Source organism: Aegilops tauschii, chromosome 1, assembly GCF_002575655.3.
Source record: "Aegilops tauschii subsp. strangulata cultivar AL8/78 chromosome 1, Aet v6.0, whole genome shotgun sequence".
In the NCBI taxonomy this organism is placed as follows: domain Eukaryota; kingdom Viridiplantae; phylum Streptophyta; class Magnoliopsida; order Poales; family Poaceae; genus Aegilops; species Aegilops tauschii.
This window is the reverse complement of record NC_053035.3, coordinates 77,381,217-77,403,923: the sequence shown is the minus strand read 5'-3', so window position 1 is coordinate 77,403,923 and position 22,707 is coordinate 77,381,217. Positions and strand designations below refer to the sequence as shown.

Genomic DNA, 22,707 nt, shown 5'->3' with positions numbered 1-22,707 from the left:
GCAGTTAGCATGTGAGCTGGGAGCCAATGAGATGGGCAAAGCCCTCATCACGGGGGTGGTCGATTGATTCATTGGTCATCACACTAAAATTTCACCAAAGCAGCTATTTTAGCAAGCCTGATTTTTCTATCATGCACAGATATCTCGTGCATGGATCTACTGTCCGTGGTTGCTTTAAGGTCCATGCAACTTTTCTGGCTGTTGTCATAATTTATCCTATTTTGTAATGTTTCACTCGGTTTTCGTCGTGTTTCAAAGTGCATCATAATGTTTTATTGTGTATCAACAAAAAATAATGCACTTGTTTTAGATCAGATATGTTGCTACAGAATGATAGACAATGAATAATTTTGAAACGAGAGGAAAAACCAATGTAACACTTTGAATCAAGACAAATTATGAGAACAACAAAAAAACGTAGCACAAATCTCAAAGCAATCACAGACGATGGATGCATGCTCCGAATATATCGTTTATGGTAGAACATCATTTCTCCTATTTTAGTCGACTAGTATTTCCCGAAAGTTCTAGCAAAAAATGCTTCCTTTTTTTTTAACTCACATATGTTTCAAACAACATATGTTTCCTTCTTAATCTCCCCATGTGTGCCAATGTTACTAAAGATCTTTTTACCAATGATCTTGATAGCTTGATTGATCCGGTTGCTCTACGCGCATGGGAGCCCTACTAACCACACATGACAAGCGAGCTAGCTTGATTTGGTCGAGTTCCCTTTGTCTCTTTGGGCATCGGGTTCGAATTCGACCGGAACAACGATGCAAGCTTCACATGGGAGGCTCTACGAAGATGCCCAGTCACATGAAGGCCACTTTGCACAGCAACGACCCAACATTTGGGATCAACATTACAAGCATTATAGACATGCTTTTCTATCCAAATTAAAGCAGCTCATGATCGAATGATTGCCCCACTTCACAACAGTGTAGAATTAAGCATCTGCAGAGAGCCCCACGAGAAGGCACCTCTCCTAGCTAGGATGGAGCCTATAAATGAGGACCCAACCGAGCTCAAAGAAAACACAGAGTCTTCTCGCTGGACATCGATCTACGTTAATCCACCTAATTAGATCGATATATATCCACATATTAGAATAGCAAAGTTCGGCAATGTTCCGCGGTGGCGGCAGAAGCAAGACGGTGGCGACGAGCACGAGCACGGGCAATGAGCTACCCGTCGACGGCGTGGTGCGGGTGAGGAAAGTGGAGAGGATCCAGCCATACAACCTCGTCTCCAGGCCATCGGTGCACCACGGCGACCACGCCACCTCGCCGGCGGCGTCCGGACCGGCGGAGAGCCTGGCCGTCAGCGTCGTCCGTATAGGGGACATAGTGATAGTGGACGACAAAGACAAACCCGACGGCTTACTCTCGGTGTCTATCGCGTAGAAGTTTTAATTATAAGTTGGCGATTGCGTCATACTACGAGCGACACGCGAGTGTAGCGTATAATAATGCATCCTCTCAGGGAAACATCCACACCAATGGTTAGTCGGCTATGGACATCTGTGTCTTATGTACAATTGCAGTAGTAGCTGATCAGAGGATCCAGGAAACAAAAAATAAACATGAGTTATCTAATTGTACCTCAGGATGAAAGCTTCTTTTAAACGTGGATTCACTGAAATGTCTCACACAAAAAACGTAACTCAAATATTGTACACCTAAAATGCAGAATTTTGCCACTGTTAATGAGTCGAGGTTTTTCATGGTTGAGGGCATCCAACAATTCTGCAACCTTTGGCAGAGAGGCCGCGATGCTCCTGTTAGAAAGAGTTGGACGTATATATGGTACTTCCTCCGTCCCATAATATAAAAGTGTTTTTGACACTAGTGTAGTGTAAAAAATGCTCTTATATTATGGGACGGAGGGAGTAGTATATAACCGTATATACTTTTGGTAGGACTAGCACAAATGCCCGTGCATTACAATGAATTTTTTTTACATGATCCTAGCTCAATAATCATGACTCAAGGCCCTCCACATCTCCAGGTCCTCTATCTCAACACGGCGCCTCATCTATATTATCACATATCTGCCTTTTTGCCTTGCCTGATAGTACTTGTGGTGGCCACCTAATTGCAATGTGTTAGAATATTCGGCAGTCCTATCTTGGTCATCGCACAACACACATGTCATTGATCCTGAAAGCTGAATAAAACTGTTGCTTATTGATGATTTGGTGCGGCATACAAGAGTATATAAGAGGGTACAAACCGACTTGGGGTAGGGGTACAAAACTGACTTGGACTAGAAGTCGTATACCATAATGACTACTCTAACATCCCCCCGCAGTATCAACGGCAGGCTCGACGACGTTGAGACTGAAACAGATATCTTGAAACGGCTTAGTAGGCAGTGCCTTGGTGAAAATGTCAGCAAACTGAGCCGTAGAGGGAACATGAAGCACCCGAACCTGACCAAGAGCAACCTTTTCACGAACAAAATGAATATCAATCTCAATATGCTTTGTGCGTCGGTGTTGAACTGGATTGCTGGTCATGTAGACTGCTGATATGTTGTCACAGTAGACAATAGTGGCCTGCTCAATAGGCCTGTGTAGCTCGGAGAGTAACTGCCGAATCCAGATTGTATCTGCAACGGCATGTGCCACAGCGCGATACTCAGCCTCGGCCGACGAACGTGAGACTGTAACCTGTCTTTTTGAAGACCAAGAAATCAAATTGTTACCAAGAAAAACACAAAAACCGGAAGTGGACCTTCGAGTGTCAGGACAACCAGCCCAGTCTGCATCAGAGTATGCGGTAAGCGAGTTTGGAGAAGAATTATTGAGGTGGAGACCATGATTGAGAGTTCCTTTTAAATACCGAAGAATGCGTTTAACATGATTATAGTGAGGAACTCGGGGATCATGCATATAGAGACATGCTTGTTGAACAGCAAAAGAGATTTCAGGACGAGTAATGGTGGGATATTGGAGAGCACCTGTTAGGCTACGATAGAGAGTAGGATCGGAAAAGGGTTCACCGGTAGCCGAAAGTTTAAAACTAGTATCGACAGGAGTGCGAGATGATTGACAGTCAAGCATACCAACACGATTAAGAAGATCAAGAATATACTGGCGTTGGGAAAGAAAAAGGCTAGAGGAATCTCGAACAACAGCAATGCCTAAGAAATGATGAAGGAGTCCTAGGTCAGTCATAGAAAATTCAGATCTAAGAAGAGAGACAATATGATCTAAGAACTTTTGAGAGGAGGCGGTAAGAATGATATCATCTACATAGAGAAGTAAATAGGCAGTGTCAGAAGTTTGATGATACATAAAAAGAGAGGTGTCGGAGAGAGATGGAGTGAAGCCTATTGTTTGAATGAAGGAGGAGAAGCGTTGAAACCAAGCTCGTGGGGCCTGTTTAAGACCGTAGAGAGATTTCTGAAGAAGACATACATGAGTTGGAAATGATGGATTTTCAAAACCCAGAGGTTGCTGGCAGTAGACAGTTTCTTGAAGGGAACCATGGAGGAAAGCATTGTAACATAAAGTTGGTGAATGGGCCATGAAGAGGAGACAGCAACACTAAGAACGGTGCGAATGGTGCTAGGTTTAACAACAGGAGAGAAGGTTTCTTCGTAATCAATTCCTTGTTGCTGAGAAAAGCCACGACAAACCCACCTGGCTTTATATCGTGAGAGGCTCCCATCGGAGTGGAACTTTTGGCGAAAAATCCATTTGCCAGAAACAATATTTGTATTGGGAGGACGAGGAACAAGTTGCCAGGTGTTGTTTTGAAGTAAAGCATTATATTCTTCTTGCATGGCAGCGGCCCAATTGGGATCAAGTAGAGCAGTTTTGTAATTCTTTGGAAGAGAAGTGAGAGATACGGAGGTATGAAGGTTTAGGCGGTCTTGGGGTTGATGAAATCCTGATTTGGCCCTAGTACGCATGCGATGAACATTAATCGGGGCTGCTGTAGGAATAGCACGAGGGGGTAAGGTGGGTACTGGTGAGTCCGGCGCAGCGGAAGAGTCGGACGAAGGAGTAGGGCTGGGTGGTGGAGTGGGAGCAGGGCTGGGTGGTGGAGTGGGAGTAGGGGCTGGGGGTGTTGGGGAGGGAGCAGGGGCCGGGGGTGTTGGGGACGTCTCGGGTGGGGTGAGTGTATGGTTGGGATTGACTATGGTGGGTGTTAATGGTGGTGGTGATAAGTTGTGTTCGGCAGGTAGGGGAGTATATAGTTGGAAAGGACGGGGAGAGGGGGTGTTTGCGGAGCTAGGGGTGTTGGATGGTGTAGTAGTGCGTTGTGAGAAAGGAAAAATGTGCTCAGCAAACGTGACATGACAAGAGACATGAACGTGTCCGGTGTGAAGGTCGAGACAGCGATAGCCTTTGTGCTCGTCAGAGAAGCCGAGAAAAGCACATGGGATAGAGCGTGGTGACAATTTATTTGCAGAAGTGGCGTAGGCATTGGGAAAACAGAGACAACCGAAAACACGAACCGCGGAGTAGTCGGGGTGGGAAAGAAAGAGGGAATAATAGGGAGTAGTGTTGGGTTTAGTTTTAGAAGGTCGAATATTTAGAAGGAAGGTGGCCATGTGTAGGGCTTCAGCCCAAAACTTGGGAGGCATAGATGATTGAATGAGGAGAGTGCGAACTATATCATTGAGGGTGCGAAGAGAGCGTTCTGCTTTACCATTTTGAGGGGATGTGTAGGGACATGAGAACCTAAGCAGGATGCCATGTTGTAAGAAGAAAGTACGATTTTTAATGTTATCAAACTCGCGACCATTGTCACATTGGATAAAGCGAATTGGGAGGAAGAAGTGAACAGACACATAGCGTTGAAAATTAAGGAAAAGAGAATGGACCTCGGATTTGTTGCGTAGAGGAAAAGTCCAGACAAAGTGGGTGAAATCATCTAGGATAACAAGGTAGTATTTAAAACCCGAAACACTTGCAATGGGAGAGGTCCATAAATCACAATGTATTAATTCAAAGGGATAAGTGCTACAAGAACTAGAGGAACTAAAGGGAAGACGCACATGTTTGCCTAATTGACAAGACTCGCAAAACACAGAATTATTAGAGTCCCTATTACATGGTATGGTAAATTCACTAAGCATAGAAGCTAAGACGGCGGGGTTGGGATAGCCCAAGCGACGATGCCAGAGATCGACAGAGGCCAGCATGGATGTTGGAGGGGTGGCGGCAGGAACTCCATTAAGAGAATAAAGATCACCGGAGCTATTGAAGCGAGCGATCTCGGCCTTGGTTAGGTAATCCTTCACAGATAAACCAAAAGGGTCAGATTCAGCCGAAACTAGATTGTCGCAAGTAAATTGGCGAACAGAGATAAGATTTTTAATGAGGGCAGGTGCAACTAGAACATCGCGAAGTAAAAGAGGTTTGGTGGAAGAGGGAAGTTGAGCCTGACCAACACAATATATAGGAATAGATGATCCATCTCCAAGGATAATGGAAGGGAAAGGAGATTTAGTGCAAGAAGATAACCAATTACTAGATGCAGACATATGACTAGAGGCCCCTGAATCAAAGATCCAATCCGTACCTGAGTTTCCTTGTGCAGCAAAGTTATTCATGGCCTGGAGAAAGGCAGCTTGATCCCAGCTCGGCGTCGCAGGTGAGGGTGGCATGGAAGCAGTGCCGGCGGATACGATGGTGAAGGCAGTAAGGCCGGCTGGGGAGTGTAGTAGGCATTGGCCGGCTGTGGTGTGTAGTAGGCGCCGCCGTTGGTGGTGTAATGACCATAAGGAGCATACGTCGGGGCGGCGTGATAGGCATTGGCCGGCTGTCGGGGGTTGAGAACCCCGGGAGCACCAGTAGGCGGCCGAAGGCCGGGTTGCCAGGCACCTGAGTATGTCGGCGGAGCACCGAGGATGGACGGAGCCGACCAGGGCGTGGGCCATGCTTGAACAAGCCCCGTCCAAGGATCATGAGGAGGCCGCCATGCAACCGCAGATGGAGCACTGGTGGGTGGTGCAGGACTCGGTGCTGGTGATGTCGTAGGCGGAACCGAACGAGTCGACGGCGGCCTGTAGATAGGGTTTTTGCCGCGGTAGTTCGGACTAGGACGCCAGCCTGGGGGCGGTTGAACAGATGACGATGCGGACGGCCCGGCGGCAGGAGCCGGCCTGGAAGGCGGCGCTGGTGTAGACGACAGAGGAGGACGAGCCGCAGCATGAAAGACCTTGGGGCGAGAGTCCTTGCGAGCTTGTGTTTCCGCCGCGAGTTGTAGCAAGGAACGAACTTCAGCGAAGGTAGGAGGGGGCCGTATCATCGGTATGAACGAGGCTTGCTTGTCAAAGTCTTCGCTGAGGCCGACGACGACGATATTGATTAGCTGTGAGTCGCTAACTGTATCGCCGAGTTCGCGGAGCTCATCGCCAATGGTCTTAACGCGCTGGCAGAACAGGTTCACCGGGGCGTCTTCTTGCACCATATTGCGAAGCTCGGTGTGGAGAGCGTTTTTCCGAGCGTCGGTGTTGCTTTGGAAGAGCTGACGGAGGGAGTGCCAGATGTTGGCAGCGGTGGCGCCGTCGTGATCGAGCATGTTGAAGATCTCGGTGGTGATGCGGGTGTAGAACCACTGAACGATCGCGAGATCGTCTTTCAACCATTGCGGATTGTCGGGGCGGGGAAGACAGTTGGCGGCGACATGCGAGCGCAGGTTGCAGCGGCCGAGGTGGAGATCGAAGAGATGTCTCCAATGGTAGTAGTTGTGGGCGGCGAGATCAAGAACTATGGGGATGTAGGGGCTGACGTCGGAGATTGTGTCAGCAAGAGATATTGGTGCGGCGAGGATGGGTGCAGGGTAGTTTTGTGGAGCTATGGTGAGGGCCGAGAGAGAAGCGGCCGCGGCGTTGGCAGCCTTGGCGATGAGTGCGGCCCGGCGCTCGAAGTAGCCGGGCGGCGGCGGCGGCGGTGGTGTTGGCGGAGCCATACCCTAAACCCTGGGACCGGTATCTGATACCATGAAAGCCGAATAAAACTGTTGCTTATTGATGATTTGGTGCGGCATACAAGAGTATATAAAAGGGTACAAACCGATTTGGGGTAGGGGTACAAAACTGACTTGGACTAGAAGTCGTATATCATAATGACAACTCTAACAGATCCACGCAAGCAAAAGGAATGTTTAAAGCTAATAAAATTAATCCCATCGACCTGGACGTGAGGCCCACACTCGGCGAGCTACACTTGATCCATACACCCTCTCTTATACTTACACACACTTTTCGAATTGTATAACTTTATGTTCAATATGCATTCAATACATGGTTATAATATATCAGAGAAATACCCAATGTTGTATCAACCAAATCCACAGTTGTAACAATCTGAACCAAAATCCTTGTGAGTTTCTTTTCTGTAGTTCATATAGTTTTGACTGAGTATCCTTAGTTTTCTGGGAACCTCTATTAGGTTCATATTACATTTTACATTGATTTGTATGCAAGACACATCCACGGAAAAAAAATGATAATTCCTTTGTGTGATTTACAGTATTTCATTTGCACATGGATGTGTGCAACCATTTTTTTTCTCACTACTTTCTCCACTATATGATTTATATTAATCGATAAGATTCTTAACTAAGATGGTGCCTTTTGAGTGGACCAATTGGTTTTTGTATATATCATAAAAATGGAGGCTATAATTTTATTTGAATAGCCACTAATATTCCTATTGTATTTATTTAGCTATTATTTGCAGATTCATTCAGTTATGTGAATTGTTTAAACATGTTTTGGCCAGACATTTCTTTCTTACATCGTAGTATATGTACAATTTGCATTAGGTCAATTTTTTAAATCCATCTTTCAATCTCAAATTCTTACGTGGTTTCAATCAATCTCTACTCTTATAAAAAACCGAGTTGGTGATGATGGTGTGCCTGCCATCCTGCAATATCGACCTTCCGATCTATATCTGACGGATCAAAAGCAAATTATGGCAATTTTGCAAAAAGATACCCGCACGTCTCTCCACATTTGCATATAAGGCCTTCCCTCGTTCATCCTTATCTCCCACAACCTCATTGTTGAGCAATTAAAAAAAAAAGCCTCTGGAACAATCTGGCATGGTGGCCGCTGCCGGCGTCGTCCACCCTCATGCCTCCGCTCAGTCCGACCACCTACCACCACCACGCCCCACTCCTCCTCACATTATCTCTCCTCTTTCTCGTCTCCCCAACTCCGCCCAGTCTGAGTTGTTGGAACACGGACGGCGCCGTCGACGTGCTTGCGGAGGTCAGAGTCGGAGAGGATCTGCATTAGCGGTGTATGTGCTGAGTTATGTAAACCTGCAGATGTCGTTAGCTTTTACACATGAGATTACTGTCGCATGGGTCAATCACAACAGTTCTTTTGTAAAATAAATAATTTTGGTGTTCCGTGCAATGCACGGGCATCTTGCTAGTTTTTCCAATATAAAAGTTCGTAGCTCTTTGATTGAAAAAAAATCTACTTTATTGTACAAGTGAAGATGCTGGCCATCTTTGTGTCTTTTGTCTTCTGTCGTGCTGGTCCTTGAATTCAGGTGTGGCCACGACATGGGCAAGGTAGAGTAGGGAAGAACATGGGGGCGTTGCTGAACGGCCTGAATCGCTGCTGAATGGCCTGAATCGTGTCATGTTGGCTGCTAGCTTCACGGCATGCCCGTAGCGCCGCCTTGTTCGGCCTAATATAGCAGCTAGCCCATGAGCGGTTGTAGCTATGATCGACTTCTACAACCACTCCAAGCGAAAGAGACGGACCGTGCGAGAAGCGATCAGGGACGAGAATTGGATCAAAGATTTGAGGCATGGAGACATGCACCCCTTGCTGTCAGAGTTCATTCAGCTCAACCGTCAGATCATTGCTGCTGCCACAGTATTCAGCGAAGGCACCCGAGACACCATCCGGTGGAATCAGGAAGCAAAGGGCCAGTACACAGCACGGTCGGCCTATGCAATGCAGTTTCAGGGCCGGCTTCGATCCGACATGGGCGACCTTGTATGGAAGACATGGGCGCTGGGAAACATCAAGTTCTTCACTTGGTTGCTGCTCAAGGATCGCCTCTGGACAAACGATCGCCTGCAACGACGCGGTTGGCCCAACAGCTATTTCTGCCAACTCTGTGTCCGGAGTTTGGAATCGGTGCACCACTTGTTCTGGTGCTGCCCCACCGCTCTGGCTGTCTGGAGATCGGTGGGAAGCCAACGAAACTGCTCAAGCCTCATTCCAAGTGACTCATGGAAGACCTCGACTTCGGTTCAGATTATGCAGAGGATGGTTGAAGTGGCACCGGCAGTTTTCAGAAAGGGGGCAAAAACCATCATCCTCCTAACTTGCTGGGCAATATGGAGTGAGCGCAACAGCTGCACCTTCAGAGGCAAGCTACCAGCACACATGGACATCAAGAGAGCCATTAGCAACTCCGTCGAGCTTTGGCGACAAGCTGGAGCCATTGGACTGCAGAGCTTCTTCTGGGATCCACCGTGAGGAGTAGGCTACTCTATTTTTCACGGCCGGGAAAATCCCCGGATCCGTCAGCACAATGATGTAACCTGTGGATGTACCTGGTCTTAGAACCTGCATCCCCCCCTCCCCACTTTGTTTCTTCCCGCTGCTTCCTGCTAATGCAATGAAAAGCCAGCAATTGCTGGATTTTTCAAAAAAAAAAAAAAAGATAGAATGTTGGCGTGGCGAGCACATCGTGCAGAACTGTATGCGCTATCAGCCGTCCATATTGCCGTCCATGCCCTCGTACCCGCCTCTCATCCTTGAGCCCGAGAGATCGTCTGATTTGCCATCCGTCTATATGTGCCGGCCGTCCATGGCCTTCATGTGTCACTAATTTATTTCATAATGGCCGTATATTTGTCCAGCTATCAAGTCCAGCTAGCCTCATGCACACCTCATTCTTATATATGCACGTCACAATTCCAGCACCTCGTTGCCTTATTTTTGTTGGTTATTTGTGACCAAACGGCACCCAATCTGTTTACTGATTTTAAATCTTAGATGTATTTATTAAATTGGTAATGTAGGATGTAATAAAGCGATATGGTTACTATTTAATAGAAAACCGATCCTATTTCTATACACAAAGTGGACGTAAGAGCATGGTTAAGAGTATAGCCAGCTGCTGGCTATAAGCCAGTGCCATGTCATCTACAACCCATCTTATAGCCAACATGTATAATAGTAGATTAAAAGAGTGCACTACTTTTTTATTAGGTGACCCACCTTTCATTCTCACAAAGTGCCTAAGAGCACGTGCTAGAGCTGGCTCAAGAGCCCGCTTACCTTCTCTCTCCTCTTCTCTTTCCTCCAACTAAGCAAAATATACTAGTTTATTTCTTATAGCCCGCTGACTCAGCTCTATTATACTTGCTCTAACTCAATTGTACATAAGCCTCCGTGCTGGACCAGTGGCTGGGAGTTTGATCCCAAACCCCAGCGCCTAATTTTTTGTGTCAACTACCATAGCAGCTGGGCCGGCTGACTCGGCCGCATTTAATGGGCTGAGTCCCACCCCGGTGACGTACGAGCGTACGAGAATCAAAAAGCAATCGAAACGAACGATGTGGACGCGTACACAAGAATTAGTACCACCTCGCGTATAATACACTTAATTAGCGTAGGGTCAGATGCGGGACGAAACCAAGAATATCACCTTGCTGTATTAGTATGTATATGTATATGTATATGTATATGTATAGAGTATAGATGTATAGATATAGATGTATAGCTGTATAGATGTATAGAGATGTATAGATATAGATATAGATGTATAGATATAGATATAGATATAGATTAGTGTGTTGCGTGTGTTTGTTGTAATCTGTTAGTTAAGGTTGTTAGGGTTTATCCTCATCTCTTCTATAGTTTATGTGAGGATCAATCCACGACCTAACTACCGTAGCTCTGTAAACCTATCGATGGCTATATAACATGCAGCGCTTCTCTGCCAGAGGCATACGCTTCCATCCAATCTTTCAGCTCTTGCTTAGCCCCTGGTGAGCCGGACAAGATTCAATGGAGGTTCACCGGGAAAATAGCATGTGCTACGGGAGCACCTAAGCTCAGGTTCTCCAGAAGCTCCACAGCCAATGGCCATCTCAAGATACATTGGACATGGACGTAATTACCAGACTTCATGGAGTTCCTTTTAGTAAATTTGTGCGAGCTCTCTACTTAGCCGTTTGATCTCAGATCGAACGGCTGGGGAGCTCCTGGAGCACCTGAGTTTAGGTGCTTCTGTAGCACGAGATTTTTTCCCGAGGTTCACCACCTTGGGCGAGTACTCATCTTCCTCAGCATACAAAGAAAATTTCTTGGGTTGATCTCCTCCACGGTTCCACCTGACCCTTTTGGTCTACAAGTCACAAGAGTGTGATAGCCTGACTTAATAGGGATGATAGACTACTTATATCAATAAGGAATTCCTTATTTTCCGGGAGCCCATTCGGACAGAACTCCAAAGTTAAGCGTGCTCAGCTTGGAGTAATTTCAGGATGGATGACCGACCGGGAAGTTGCTCCCGGGTGCGCACGAGTGAGGACAAACTGCGCAAAAAAGACTAGTATTGATCTGTGGGGCCTGTCTAGATCCTTCCAGGAGTAACGACCATCAACGGGTGTGTCCGGGGCGTTACAAGTTGGTATCAGAGCCGACCCTCGTGGTTACACGGATGTTTGCGGACAGGTGCGCGGTCATGTTGTTCATGATGTTTGTGACCCGTCGTGGCACACGGCATGGCACATGTACCTGACTGGATGCATAGACGTATGTGCCAAGAGCGAACGTTCCTGTGGCCCGACGAGGACGTCGGTTCCTCCGAGTGGGGGTGTATCTGATAGCCTGCCTTAATAGGGATGATAGACTACTCATATCAATAAGGAATTCCTTCTTTTCCGGGAGCCCATTCGGACAGAACTCCAAAGTTAAGCGTGCTCAGCTTGGAGTAATTTCAGGATGTGTGACTGACCGGGAAGTTGCTCCCGGATGCGCACGAGTGAGGACAAAGTGCGCAGAAAAGACTAGTATTGATCTGTGAGGTCAGTATAGATCCAGCCAGGAGCAACGACCATCGGCGGGTGTGTCCAGGGCGTTGATCTCCTCCCGGTTCCACCTGACCCTTTTGGTCAAGAAGCCACATGATGACCAAAGTGTAGGATCTGTAATTGTGCAATTTTGATTTGAAGATGGCAGCACACCTCCTATTAAACCACCGCTTCTGTTGCTGCATTTGGATAGTTCTCGCCTTCTGGTTGGATTGATGAAAGGATCGAGAAGAGGCGTCTAGGGGGGGGGGTGATTAGACCCTCAATAAAGAAACGTAGCAGTTTTTAATTTCTTCAAGTTGAGGTGGAGTTTTAGCACAAGTTTAAACATTCACAATACATATCAAGCAAGCATGGCAAGAGTATATGAGCAGCGGAAAGTAAAGCATGCAAGTTGCAATAATGTAAAGGGATGGGATTGAAGTATGCAAACGCAATTGGAGACACGAAGATTTTTTCCGTGGTTCCGATAGGTGGTGCTATCGTACATCGACGTTGATGGAGACTTCAACCCACGAAGGGTAACGGCTGCGCGAGTCCACGGAGGGCTCCACCCACGAAGAAGCAACCTTGTCTATCCCACCATGGCCATCGCCCACGAAGGACTTGCCTCACTCGGGTAGATCTTCACGAAGTAGGCGATCTCCTTGCCCTTACAAACTCCTTGGTTCAACTCCACAATCTTGTCGGAGGCTCCCAAGTGACACCTAACCAATCTAGGAGACACCACTCTCCAAAAGGTAATAGATGGTGTGTTGATGATGAACTCCTTGCTCTTGTACTTCAAATGATAGTCTCCCCAACACTCAACTCTCTCTCACAGATTTGGATTTGGTGGAAAGATGATTTGAGTGGAAAGCAACTTGGGGAAGGCTAGAGATCAAGATTCTTGTGGTTGGATTGGAATATCTTGGTCTCAACACATGAGTAGGTGGTTCTCTCTCAGAAAATGTATGCTGGAAGTGTAGGCACGTTCTAATTGCTCTCTCCACAAATGAAGAGTGGGTGGAGGGGTATATATAGCCTCCACACAAAATCTAACCGTTACACACAATTTACCAAACTCGGTGGGACCGAATAGTAAAACTCGGTCAGACCGATATGGTTCAAAATGTGAACGTTAGAGTTTTCGGTGGGACCGATATGATCAACTCGGTGGGACCGATGTGCTAGGGTTAGGGTAAAACCTCAACTCGGTTTGACCGATTACACAAACTTGGTTTGACCGATTACACAAACTCGGTGGGACCGATTTTGGTAATAAGCTAAACAGAGAGTTGGTCAGGTAAACTCGATGGGACCGATTGCTTATCTCGGTGGGACCGAAATAATTGCAACAGGCAACAGAGGGTTTGCAAGCCCATCTCGGTGAGACCGAGATCCCATCGATGAGACCGAACTGATTAGGGTTTGTGGCAGTGGCTATGTCAAGTGAACTCGGTGGCGCCGGGTAGATCAAATCGATGGGGCCGAGTTTGACTTTTGGTTTGGGTCATATGTGGAAATGAGAAAGTGGTTGAGGGCTTTGGAGCATATCACTAAGCACTTTGAGCAAGCAAGCCATTAAGCAACACCTCATCCCCTTTTAATAGTATTGGCTTTCCTATGGACTCAATGTGATCTTGGATCACTAAAATGAAAATGTAGAGTCTTGAGCTTTTGAGCTTTTGCCAATCTTCTATCCTTAGCATCCTGAAGGGGTTCCACATCCTTTTGTCCACGCCACTCCACTGTTGAACTCATCTGAAATATACTAGATAAACTATTAGTCCAACAAGAGATATGTTGACATTAATTACCAAAATCACCCAGGGAGCACCTGTGCTTTCAATCTCCCCCTTTTTGGTAATTGATGACAACATACATCAAAGCTTTAGATAAAGATATAAAGAATAGCAAGTAAAGCTTTGGAAGAACATGTAACATGCATAGGCCCCCCCTACATGTATGCAATCATGTAAATATAGAATACAAGAGCATGTGAATGCATAATCATGACAGAGCAAGCAATGAGTTACATGTATCTTGGCTATATGCATCAGAGCAAATGATGTGAATATAGGAAATGTACCTTCATGTTCATGGGTCCTTCTTGCAAACAATATTTACATCAGCAAGAGATCATCATGCACATGAGTGTGATGCATATACTTACCTTGTGGTGTTGAGCTGGCTTTGGAGGAGATGAACCTGAGTAAACAAGGTTAGATACCACAGAGACATCTACTAAACAGAGCAAGAATAGCAAACCACAAAAGTACCAAGATTGGGATGAAATGTAGAGAATGAGTACTAGGTACTCTATTGGATATAGACATGTCCCCAAAGAGGTAAATATATGCAATGAATTTGAAGATTTCCTTCCCTTAGATGTCTTTCTCCCCCTGAATCTTATATGGGATACTGGGAGAAGGTAGGAAAAGAAAATCAGAGCAAAACAAGAAAAATCAGCACAAAATAAAACACATACTAACATGTCTTTCCCCTCTTAAAGACATGTGACTTCTCTCCTCTTGAATACCAAGCATTTGGGGTCTCTCTCTCTTTGATGTGATTAAACATTCTCCCCCTTTGATGTGATTAAGCTTTGATGTGATCTCTCTCCCCCCTTTGACATCAATTTCCAAGAAGGGATCTTCTGGAGTGTGAGTCAAACTAGGTTTGGTCCTTGAGTTACAAAGAAAATCAGCATATAGAATGTGATGCAGGTAGAGGACAAGAATCATCGAGTGGAGATGGAGCAAATATGCAGGATGCAAATGGCAAATTGTCTTTTCAGCATTGAAATCGGTAACACCGAGTGTTTTCTTTGGTGGCACTGAAATGGTTGGGTTTGACCGAAAGAGACAAACCGGTGTGTCCGAGTTCAACACAGAGAAAGAACAATTGTCATCTCAGCTCACTAGGCAAATAAGATCTCACAAAGATTTGCAAGGAATTAACTGAAAGATTTGCAATGAATTGGATGCAGGGAATGCAGAACGTAACAAAGAAAATAAAGAGATCTAGCTGAAGTTTTTTTTATAAAAGAAGGGGAACAAAAATGCAGGAAACAAATGCAAGAACATAGAGAAACACTAGAGAACTTCATCTAGAATTGGTCGGCGACAAAGTCAGCTATGTTATAGTATATTGACTGAGGAGTCAAGTGAGAACACTTGATCGTATGTCATACTCATCGTTTAAGCTCAAAAGGGGGTTACCATTTTTCCGTTTAAGCATTTTGATGTATTCGCATATTGTTGAGCTTCTTTGACCCATGACTTGGGGTGAAGCTTCTCTAAGATGGAATACCATACCTTGGATGGTGGTGTTGAACTTGATCATGTAGTTGAACTTGTGTGGGATGCTCAAGGTTGATGTAGCTCACTAATGGTTGGGAGCACCACTTGTAGTTTGAGTTCATCTACCTACATGGGTTAGTCTTGCAAGGAAGAGCACTTGTGTATCCAAAATGACAATCATTAAATTTGATACCAAATGAAATTTGATATAGAGGAATTTTTAAAGGATATGTTTAAAGGTTTCATGCTTCCTTGACTTCAACCACCATATTGTAGAGACTTGGTGATGTAGAGATTGCTCAAGATGTGAGTGATTTGCAATCTCGTGGATTTGATTCATTCAAGTAGCTACAAGGGTTAGATAGCGTGCAAGGGTGCAAATATATCCAAGACATATGATCATCATCATAAGAGAAATATCAAGGAATAGTCAAAGGCTCATGCCTTGCATGTACCCAAATGGAGTTTCTACTCCAAGCTTGAAGCATCAATGATGGTCAATTCACCTCTCAAACGGCAAAATACTTTCTCATCAAGCGGTTTGATGAATATATCCGCCAATTGCTTATCGGTACAAACATGCTTAAGATCAATGTCCCCTTTAGCAACATGATCTCGGATGAAATGATGACGAACTTCAATATGCTTAGTTCGAGAATGTTGCACGGGATTGTGAGCAATCTTAATAGCACTTTCATTGTCACAAAGCAATGGAACATGTTTCACATAATCTTTAAGAGTTTGGGTCATCCAAAGTAATTGAGCACAACATGAACCGGCGGCAATGTATTCCGCTTCGGCGGTGGATAAGGATACCGAGTTTTGTTTCTTGGAGGACCAAGACACAAGAGATCTACCAAGAAATTGACATGTACCCGAAGTGGACTTTCTATCAACCTTGTCACCGGCATAGTCTGAATCGGAGTAGCCAACAAGATCAAAAGAAGACCTCTTAGGATACCAAATGCCAAAATTTGGTGTAAGAATTAAGTATCCCACTATCCTTTTCACAGCCTTAAGATGACATTCTTTTGGGGCCTCTTGATATCGTGCACACATGCACACACTTAGCATAATATCGGGGCGGGAGGCACATAGATATAACAATGAACCAATCATAGAGCGGTAAACCTTTTGGCCAACTGATTTGCCATCCTTGGTCAAGTCAAGATGTCCACTAGTAGGCATGGGCGTTTTCATACCTTTGCTTTCTTGCATGTTGAACTTATTGAATAAGTCCTTGGTGTACTTTGTTTGAGAAACAAACATGCCCTCTTTAGTTTGCTTGATTTGTAAACCAAGAAAGAACTTGAGTTCACACATCATAGACATCTCAAACTTCTTCGACATTAGCTTTCCAAACTTTTCACTAAAATGAGGGTTAGTCGAACCAAATATGATATCATCAACATAAATTTGGCACACAAATAATTCACCATTCACCCTTTTTGTAAAAAGAGTAGAATCAATCTTTCCAATTTCAAAGCCTTTTTCAATAAGGAACTTGGTCAAGCATTTATACCACGCTCTAGGAGCTTGTTTAAGACCATAAAGAGCTTTGTAAAGTTTGTAAACATGGTCAGGTTTCTTAGGATTAACAAAGTCGGGAGGTTGTTTAACATAAACTTCCTCCTCAATTTCACCATTTAGAAAAGAACTTTTAATGTCCATTTGGTACAAGGTAATATCATGGTGATTAGCATAGGCAAGTAAGATGCGGATGGACTCAAGTCTAGCAACGGGGGCATATGTCTCACCATAGTCCATACCTTCGACTTGAGTGTAGCCTTGCGCGACGAGACATGCTTTGTTGTGAACGAGTTGTCCATCTTCGTCTTGCTTGTTGCAAAACACCCATTTGGAACCGATGATGTTGTGGTTGTTGTCGGCCTTCTCGACCAATGTCCACACTTGGTTTCTCTCAAAGTTGTGTAGCTCTTCATGCATGGCATTTATCCATTCCGGATCTTCCAATGCTTCTTCAACCTTCATAGGTTCAATGCTAGAGATGAATGAATAGTGTTCACAAAAATTAGCCAAATGAGTTTTAGAGCGAGTGATTCTCCCGTTTTGGATATCATTGAAGATTTGTTCAACGGGATGGTCTCTTGAGATTCTTGCTCGAACTCGTGAGAGCTTTTGCTTGGGTCGGGGTGGAACATCTTCTTCATCATCTTGTTCTTATTCTTGGCCTTCTTCATTGTTGACGTTGTCGTTCTGTTGTCGAGGTGGAGAAGGAGGTTGATGAAGTTCATCTTGGTGTACTTCCTTGTTTTCTTCATCTTGGTGTGTCCCACTTGTGGATGCTTCCATGTCAACTCTTGGTTCACCTTGTCGTGAGGTAGAAGCTTCCACTTCGGACGAGGTACTCTCCTTCACCTTCGTTGGACGAATCTTGCCAATAGACAAGTCTTGGATGGCTTCCGAAGGGTCTTTGTCTCCTACATCAATTGGCAATTGCTCTACTTGTGAGCCGTTAGATTCATCAAACTTCACATCTACCGTCTCTTCAACCTTTCGGGTGAAATTGTTGTAGACACGGTAAGTGTGAGAGTTTGAGCCATAACCAAGTAGGAAACCCTCATGAGATTTAGGAGCAAATTTAGAACGACGATGCTTATCAAGAATATAGCACTTTGAGCCAAATACTGGAAAGTGTCCAACTTGGGGTTTGTTACCGGTGAGAAGCTCGTATGCCGTCTTGCCGAGTAGCTTGTGAAGATACAGACGATTTGTTGCAGGACAAGCTGTCTCAACCGCTTCCGCCCAAAAGTGTTTTGGCATCTTGTACTCATCAAGCATCGTTCTCGCCATCTCAATAAGAGTCCGGTTCTTCCTCTCAACAACTCTGTTTTGTTAAGGCGTGTACGTAGCCGATAACTCATGTGAAATCCCTTCTTCGTCAAGAAAGGTATCCATCCGTTGTCGCTGTGAACCTTCTTGATCTTCACTTCAAATTGATTTTGGGCCTTCCTAGCGAAGTTCTTGAAGATCTTTTGGACCTGCAATTTATCATCAAGAAAGAACACCCACGTAAATCTTGAAAAATCGTCGACTATAACTAGACCAAATGAGTTTCCACAGAGACTTTTGTAGGCATTGGGACCAAAGAGATCCATATGAAGTAGCTCGAGCAGTCTTCTCGTGGTCATGATGTTCTTCACGGGGTGGCTTCCTCCAACCTATTTTCCTGTTTGACAAGCACTGCACAACCTATCCTTGTCAAATATAACATCTTTCACTCCAAGGATATGATCACCTTTAATAAGCTTATCAAGATTTCGCATGCCCACATGACCTAATCTTCTATGCCACAACCAACCTTTGGAAGATTTATCAATTAAGCAAGTTCTAGGTTGAGCCCTTTTAGTGAAGTCAACAATGTAAAGATCACCTCTACGTATACCGGTAAAGACCATATTGTGGTTATCTCTATGAAACACTTGGCAATCTATTTTAGTGAATAGGAGATTGAAGCCAAAATCAGCAAGTCTAGATACGGAAAGTAGACTATAGCCAAGAGATTCAACGAGCATAAAATTTTTATGGAGTTATCATGTGAGATGACCACCTTACCAAGGCCAACCACCTTACCCTTTGAGTTATCACTAAAGGTGACATATTTTCGAGGGCCGTCGTTTTCAGCAAGCTCACGAAACATATCCTTATCTCCGGTCATGTGATCGGTACATCCACTATCAAGGACCCATTCCTTTCCTTCAGCCATGTAGCCGCGAAAATTAGCCATAAGACCAAAGTGTCTCATAGACTCATCGAGATCAAAGTCACTATCATCATCCTCATCATAGTATCCATGTTCAACATTGTATTGTGATGGATCAATTCCTAGAGAGAGTGATTCATTAGATAAATGATCATCACCATATTCATCTTTATGAATTCTAATGGCTTCGGGGATGATATTGCTAATGATTCCAACATCTCCTTTTGCACGCATGAGGTTAGTAAGCTCAAATAGACAATCACCAAACTTAGGATCATTGGAATTCATCTTACTCAAGGAAATAGACTTATGAAGAATTTCATCTAAGTTTTGCAAGGAATAGTTTGGAAATCGTTCCTCAAGAAATCTCCATATAGTGTAGGCACAATCAAGAGTAGGCAAGCAACCAATCAAGTTTCTAGGCAAACCTCTAGTGATAAGATTAACAGTTCCCAGGTTGCAGATCATATCAATAGACTCATCAAGGGTAGGATGTAAAGGATCAACATGGGGTGCACAAGGGCTAGTAATGTACTTGTTCAAATGATATTCATTGAAAATCACAAGCATCTCATTTTTCCACTCATGAAAGAACTCCCCATCAAGTATAGGCACTCTATGTCTAAGACTCCCCAACGTAGACTCATCCATCTTCCTCCAATGGTGATTAAACCAAAGCAATGGAGACCAATGCTCTTATACCAATTGAAAGGATCGAGAAGAGGTATCTAGAGGGGGGTGATTAGACCCTGAATAAAGAAAAGTAGCAGTTTTTAATTTTGTCAGGGATATCGTGCAACATATGCCAGGGGGTGGCTTATCATGGATGGGGACAAAAGTACGACGCCGGGCCCTAGAGGCGGGAGTGAGCGAGACTGCCTATGCCGGCGAATCTTACCCAGGTTTGGGGCTCTCCTAGGAGATAACACCCCTAGTCCTTCTCTGCGGGGTCTCCGCATGATCACTATCTCAACAAGGTGGCTACAGGTTTGCTCCTTGAGCTGTTTGGATAGAGGAGGAAGAAGAACAAGGCTAGCTCTTCTCCACTCTCTCTACGTGGTGTGTGTGTCTACTAAGGTTCTGAACCCTTTGCATGGGTGACCTGGGGGGTTTATATAGACCTACCCCCAGGGGTATAATGGTAATCCGGCCGGGAGTAGGACCCGGCCATTAGCGTCTATGGGCGCCGGTTTCTCCGCCTCTCGCGGGTATTGCCGGCTGCTTTGTACTGTAGCCGTGCCACTAATGGCGGAGGCTTTGTCGGGGAGGGTGTGGCTACAGTCCCGCCGCCTGGCGGGCAATCACTCTAGCCACTCCCCATCTCATCTGGTTAATGGCGCACAAATTCTGAGGAGGGAGGGGGCCGCCTGCTGGAAGGCGGCCTGCTCCTGCTGCCGCCTGGTGGGGCGTCGCCGCCTTCTGGGTCTCGCCGACGGGTAGTGCCCGCCGCCTGCGGGCCGTACCGACCGGCTGTCGTGGGGGCGCCACCCCCTATGCAGTAGGTGATGTCACGGGCCGCATGGCAACAGTTCTGCGCCGGGCGAGGGGTGTCTGTCTGGTACATCGCACTGTGGCCATGATCTGCCCTGGATTCGGGGGTGGCATGTAAAATTGTGGCCATGCCCCGTCCCGTCACAGTTATGTGGGTGCAAACTTTGAGGGCACGAAGGGCCGCGTGCTAGGAGCCGACCTCTTCGTGGCCGCCTTCTGTGATCTCGCCGCCTTCTAGCAGCCGGCCTCCTAGACCAGCCGGCCCAAGAAAGCAGTCGCTTGTTCGGGAGGTGTGAGGGCTGCAGCTTGCCCCGATGTCTTGAAATACTATGGGGAGCTGATGAGGCTACTCGTAGTCATTTACTCCGACAGTAGTCCCCGAAGCTGGTGGGGTGTCGCGGCCGAAAAGTCGAGGAGCCTCAGCAGCTTCGTACTCCGAGTAGTCTTGGTAGATTTGCATCGTCCGCCTTCCGGAGGCGCCGTCTGCTAGCATCCGGCCATAGCCAAGCCAGCCGACTGGTGAATTCGAATCGCCGCGGTGGGGGCCGGGTGGCGGGCCAGCCGGGCGACAGGCTTGCCGCCCGTTGCTCGTCCGCCATGCGGCGCCAGCAGGCCAGGTCGGCCTGCCAGCGCACGTGCGCGATGGGACGTCGCCGTAGGCTGGGGCCCACCACTACAGGGCCTCGGCACGCACGCAGATCCGCTGCGGCTGAGGTGGACGGTTGGGCTTCTGCGCGTGGTTAATGCATGTCTTTACCGCGCGGTAAACGCGGGGTCGTGGGGGGGATTGGGCGCAGTTAATCACACGACCCCCACATTCCGCCCCTCGGCTCCGCCGCCAGGGGCTATAAGTAGGGAAAGGAGGGGCGGCAGAATGCACGCACACCATCCTCTCCCTTCGACGTTGCCTTCTCCTTCCTCCTTGCTCTTGCTGCCGCCGTGCCCCTTCCTCTCGCCGAGGCGCTGCAGCAAGTCACCGTCTCCGGGCCTCCTTGAGCCGCGACTTCCTCGCTCCGCCACGGGTTCACCCGCTCGTTGCCGCGATGTGCTTCCTTCGAGCATCCATGGCACGCGGACGGGCCGACGACTGTGATGGCTCCAACGTCCATGAAGACCACCTCACCTTTCTTCGCCAAACGCGGCGGCTGCCTCGCGATACGCACGTAAAGGTGCGTGTTCCTCCCGAGGCGGAGATCTTGCCGGCGCCGGAGGACAGCGAACACGTCGTCTTCCGGTCACACTTTCTTCGCGGCTTCGGCCTGGCGGCGAGCAGCTTCTTCCGCTCCTTCCTCACTTTCTACAAGGTGCAGCCGCACCACCTCACACCAAATACGGTGGTGTTGCTGGCCGCCTTCGTCACCCTCTGCGAAGGCTACCTCGGCACACTCCCCACCCTCGAGCTCTGGGGGAGTTCTTCTACCTCAAGCTCGGCACCGCTGCCAAGAACGAGGCGGCCCAGTGCGGAGCCTGCGTCGCAGTGCGGCGTTCGGGTTCTGGCTCCACTTCCTGGCCCTCGCCTTGCTGCAGTCGGCCAAACTGTGGCAGAAATCTTACTTCTACGCCAAGAACATCCATCCAACGATGGGCTACGTCAACCTGCCGGCTTATGGAGCTGGCCGCCGGTCGAGCCCCGCACCAACTGGCAATTTTGGCCGAAGACCCTGTCAGCCGCCTCCTCCGTCGCCCTCGCCCGGCTTAAGGTGATGATGGAGTCAGAGGGCCTCAAGGCCTCGGACCTGCTGATCGCCTTCGTAGCGCGCCGGGTGCTGCCCCTCCAAGCCCGTCCCCACATCATCAGCCGTATGAGCGGGAATCGGGACCCAAGCCATATGTGCACCAAGGAGCTGCCGGACGTGGAGGTGGTCTGGCTAGTGAACTACTTCTCCAACGGCAAGCTCTCGGAGAAGGATTGGCAGTTCAGCAAGTCGCTGTATAGCCGCGCACACCCGCCGCCTGCGGTGAGTCTTTTACTTCTTTGATTCTTCATTCGCCCGAGTTCTTTTTTGCCGCCTGACCAGTCGGCCGTGGTGCATATCTTCTCGACCCAGTCGGCAGCCGACGCCCTAGAGCCAGGTCATCAGTACCAGCCCGACCGGTCAGTGAGTGACATGGACGACCCCGACTTGGGGGCGGCCGCCATGGAAGAGGACGATGCCACGGGCGACGG

The 22,707-nt window shown here is 47.0% G+C and overlaps 1 protein-coding gene across 1 annotated transcript; it reads left to right on the top strand.

Moving 5' to 3' along the window:
* Positions 1-1,022: 1,022 nt before the first annotated feature.
* On the top strand, positions 1,023-1,793 carry LOC109733057 (uncharacterized). Its single transcript, XM_020292257.4, has one exon. The coding sequence runs from the start codon at positions 1,128-1,130 to the stop codon at positions 1,404-1,406; it is 279 nt and encodes a 92-aa protein (XP_020147846.1). The 5' UTR covers positions 1,023-1,127; the 3' UTR covers positions 1,407-1,793.
* Positions 1,794-22,707: the final 20,914 nt, after the last annotated feature.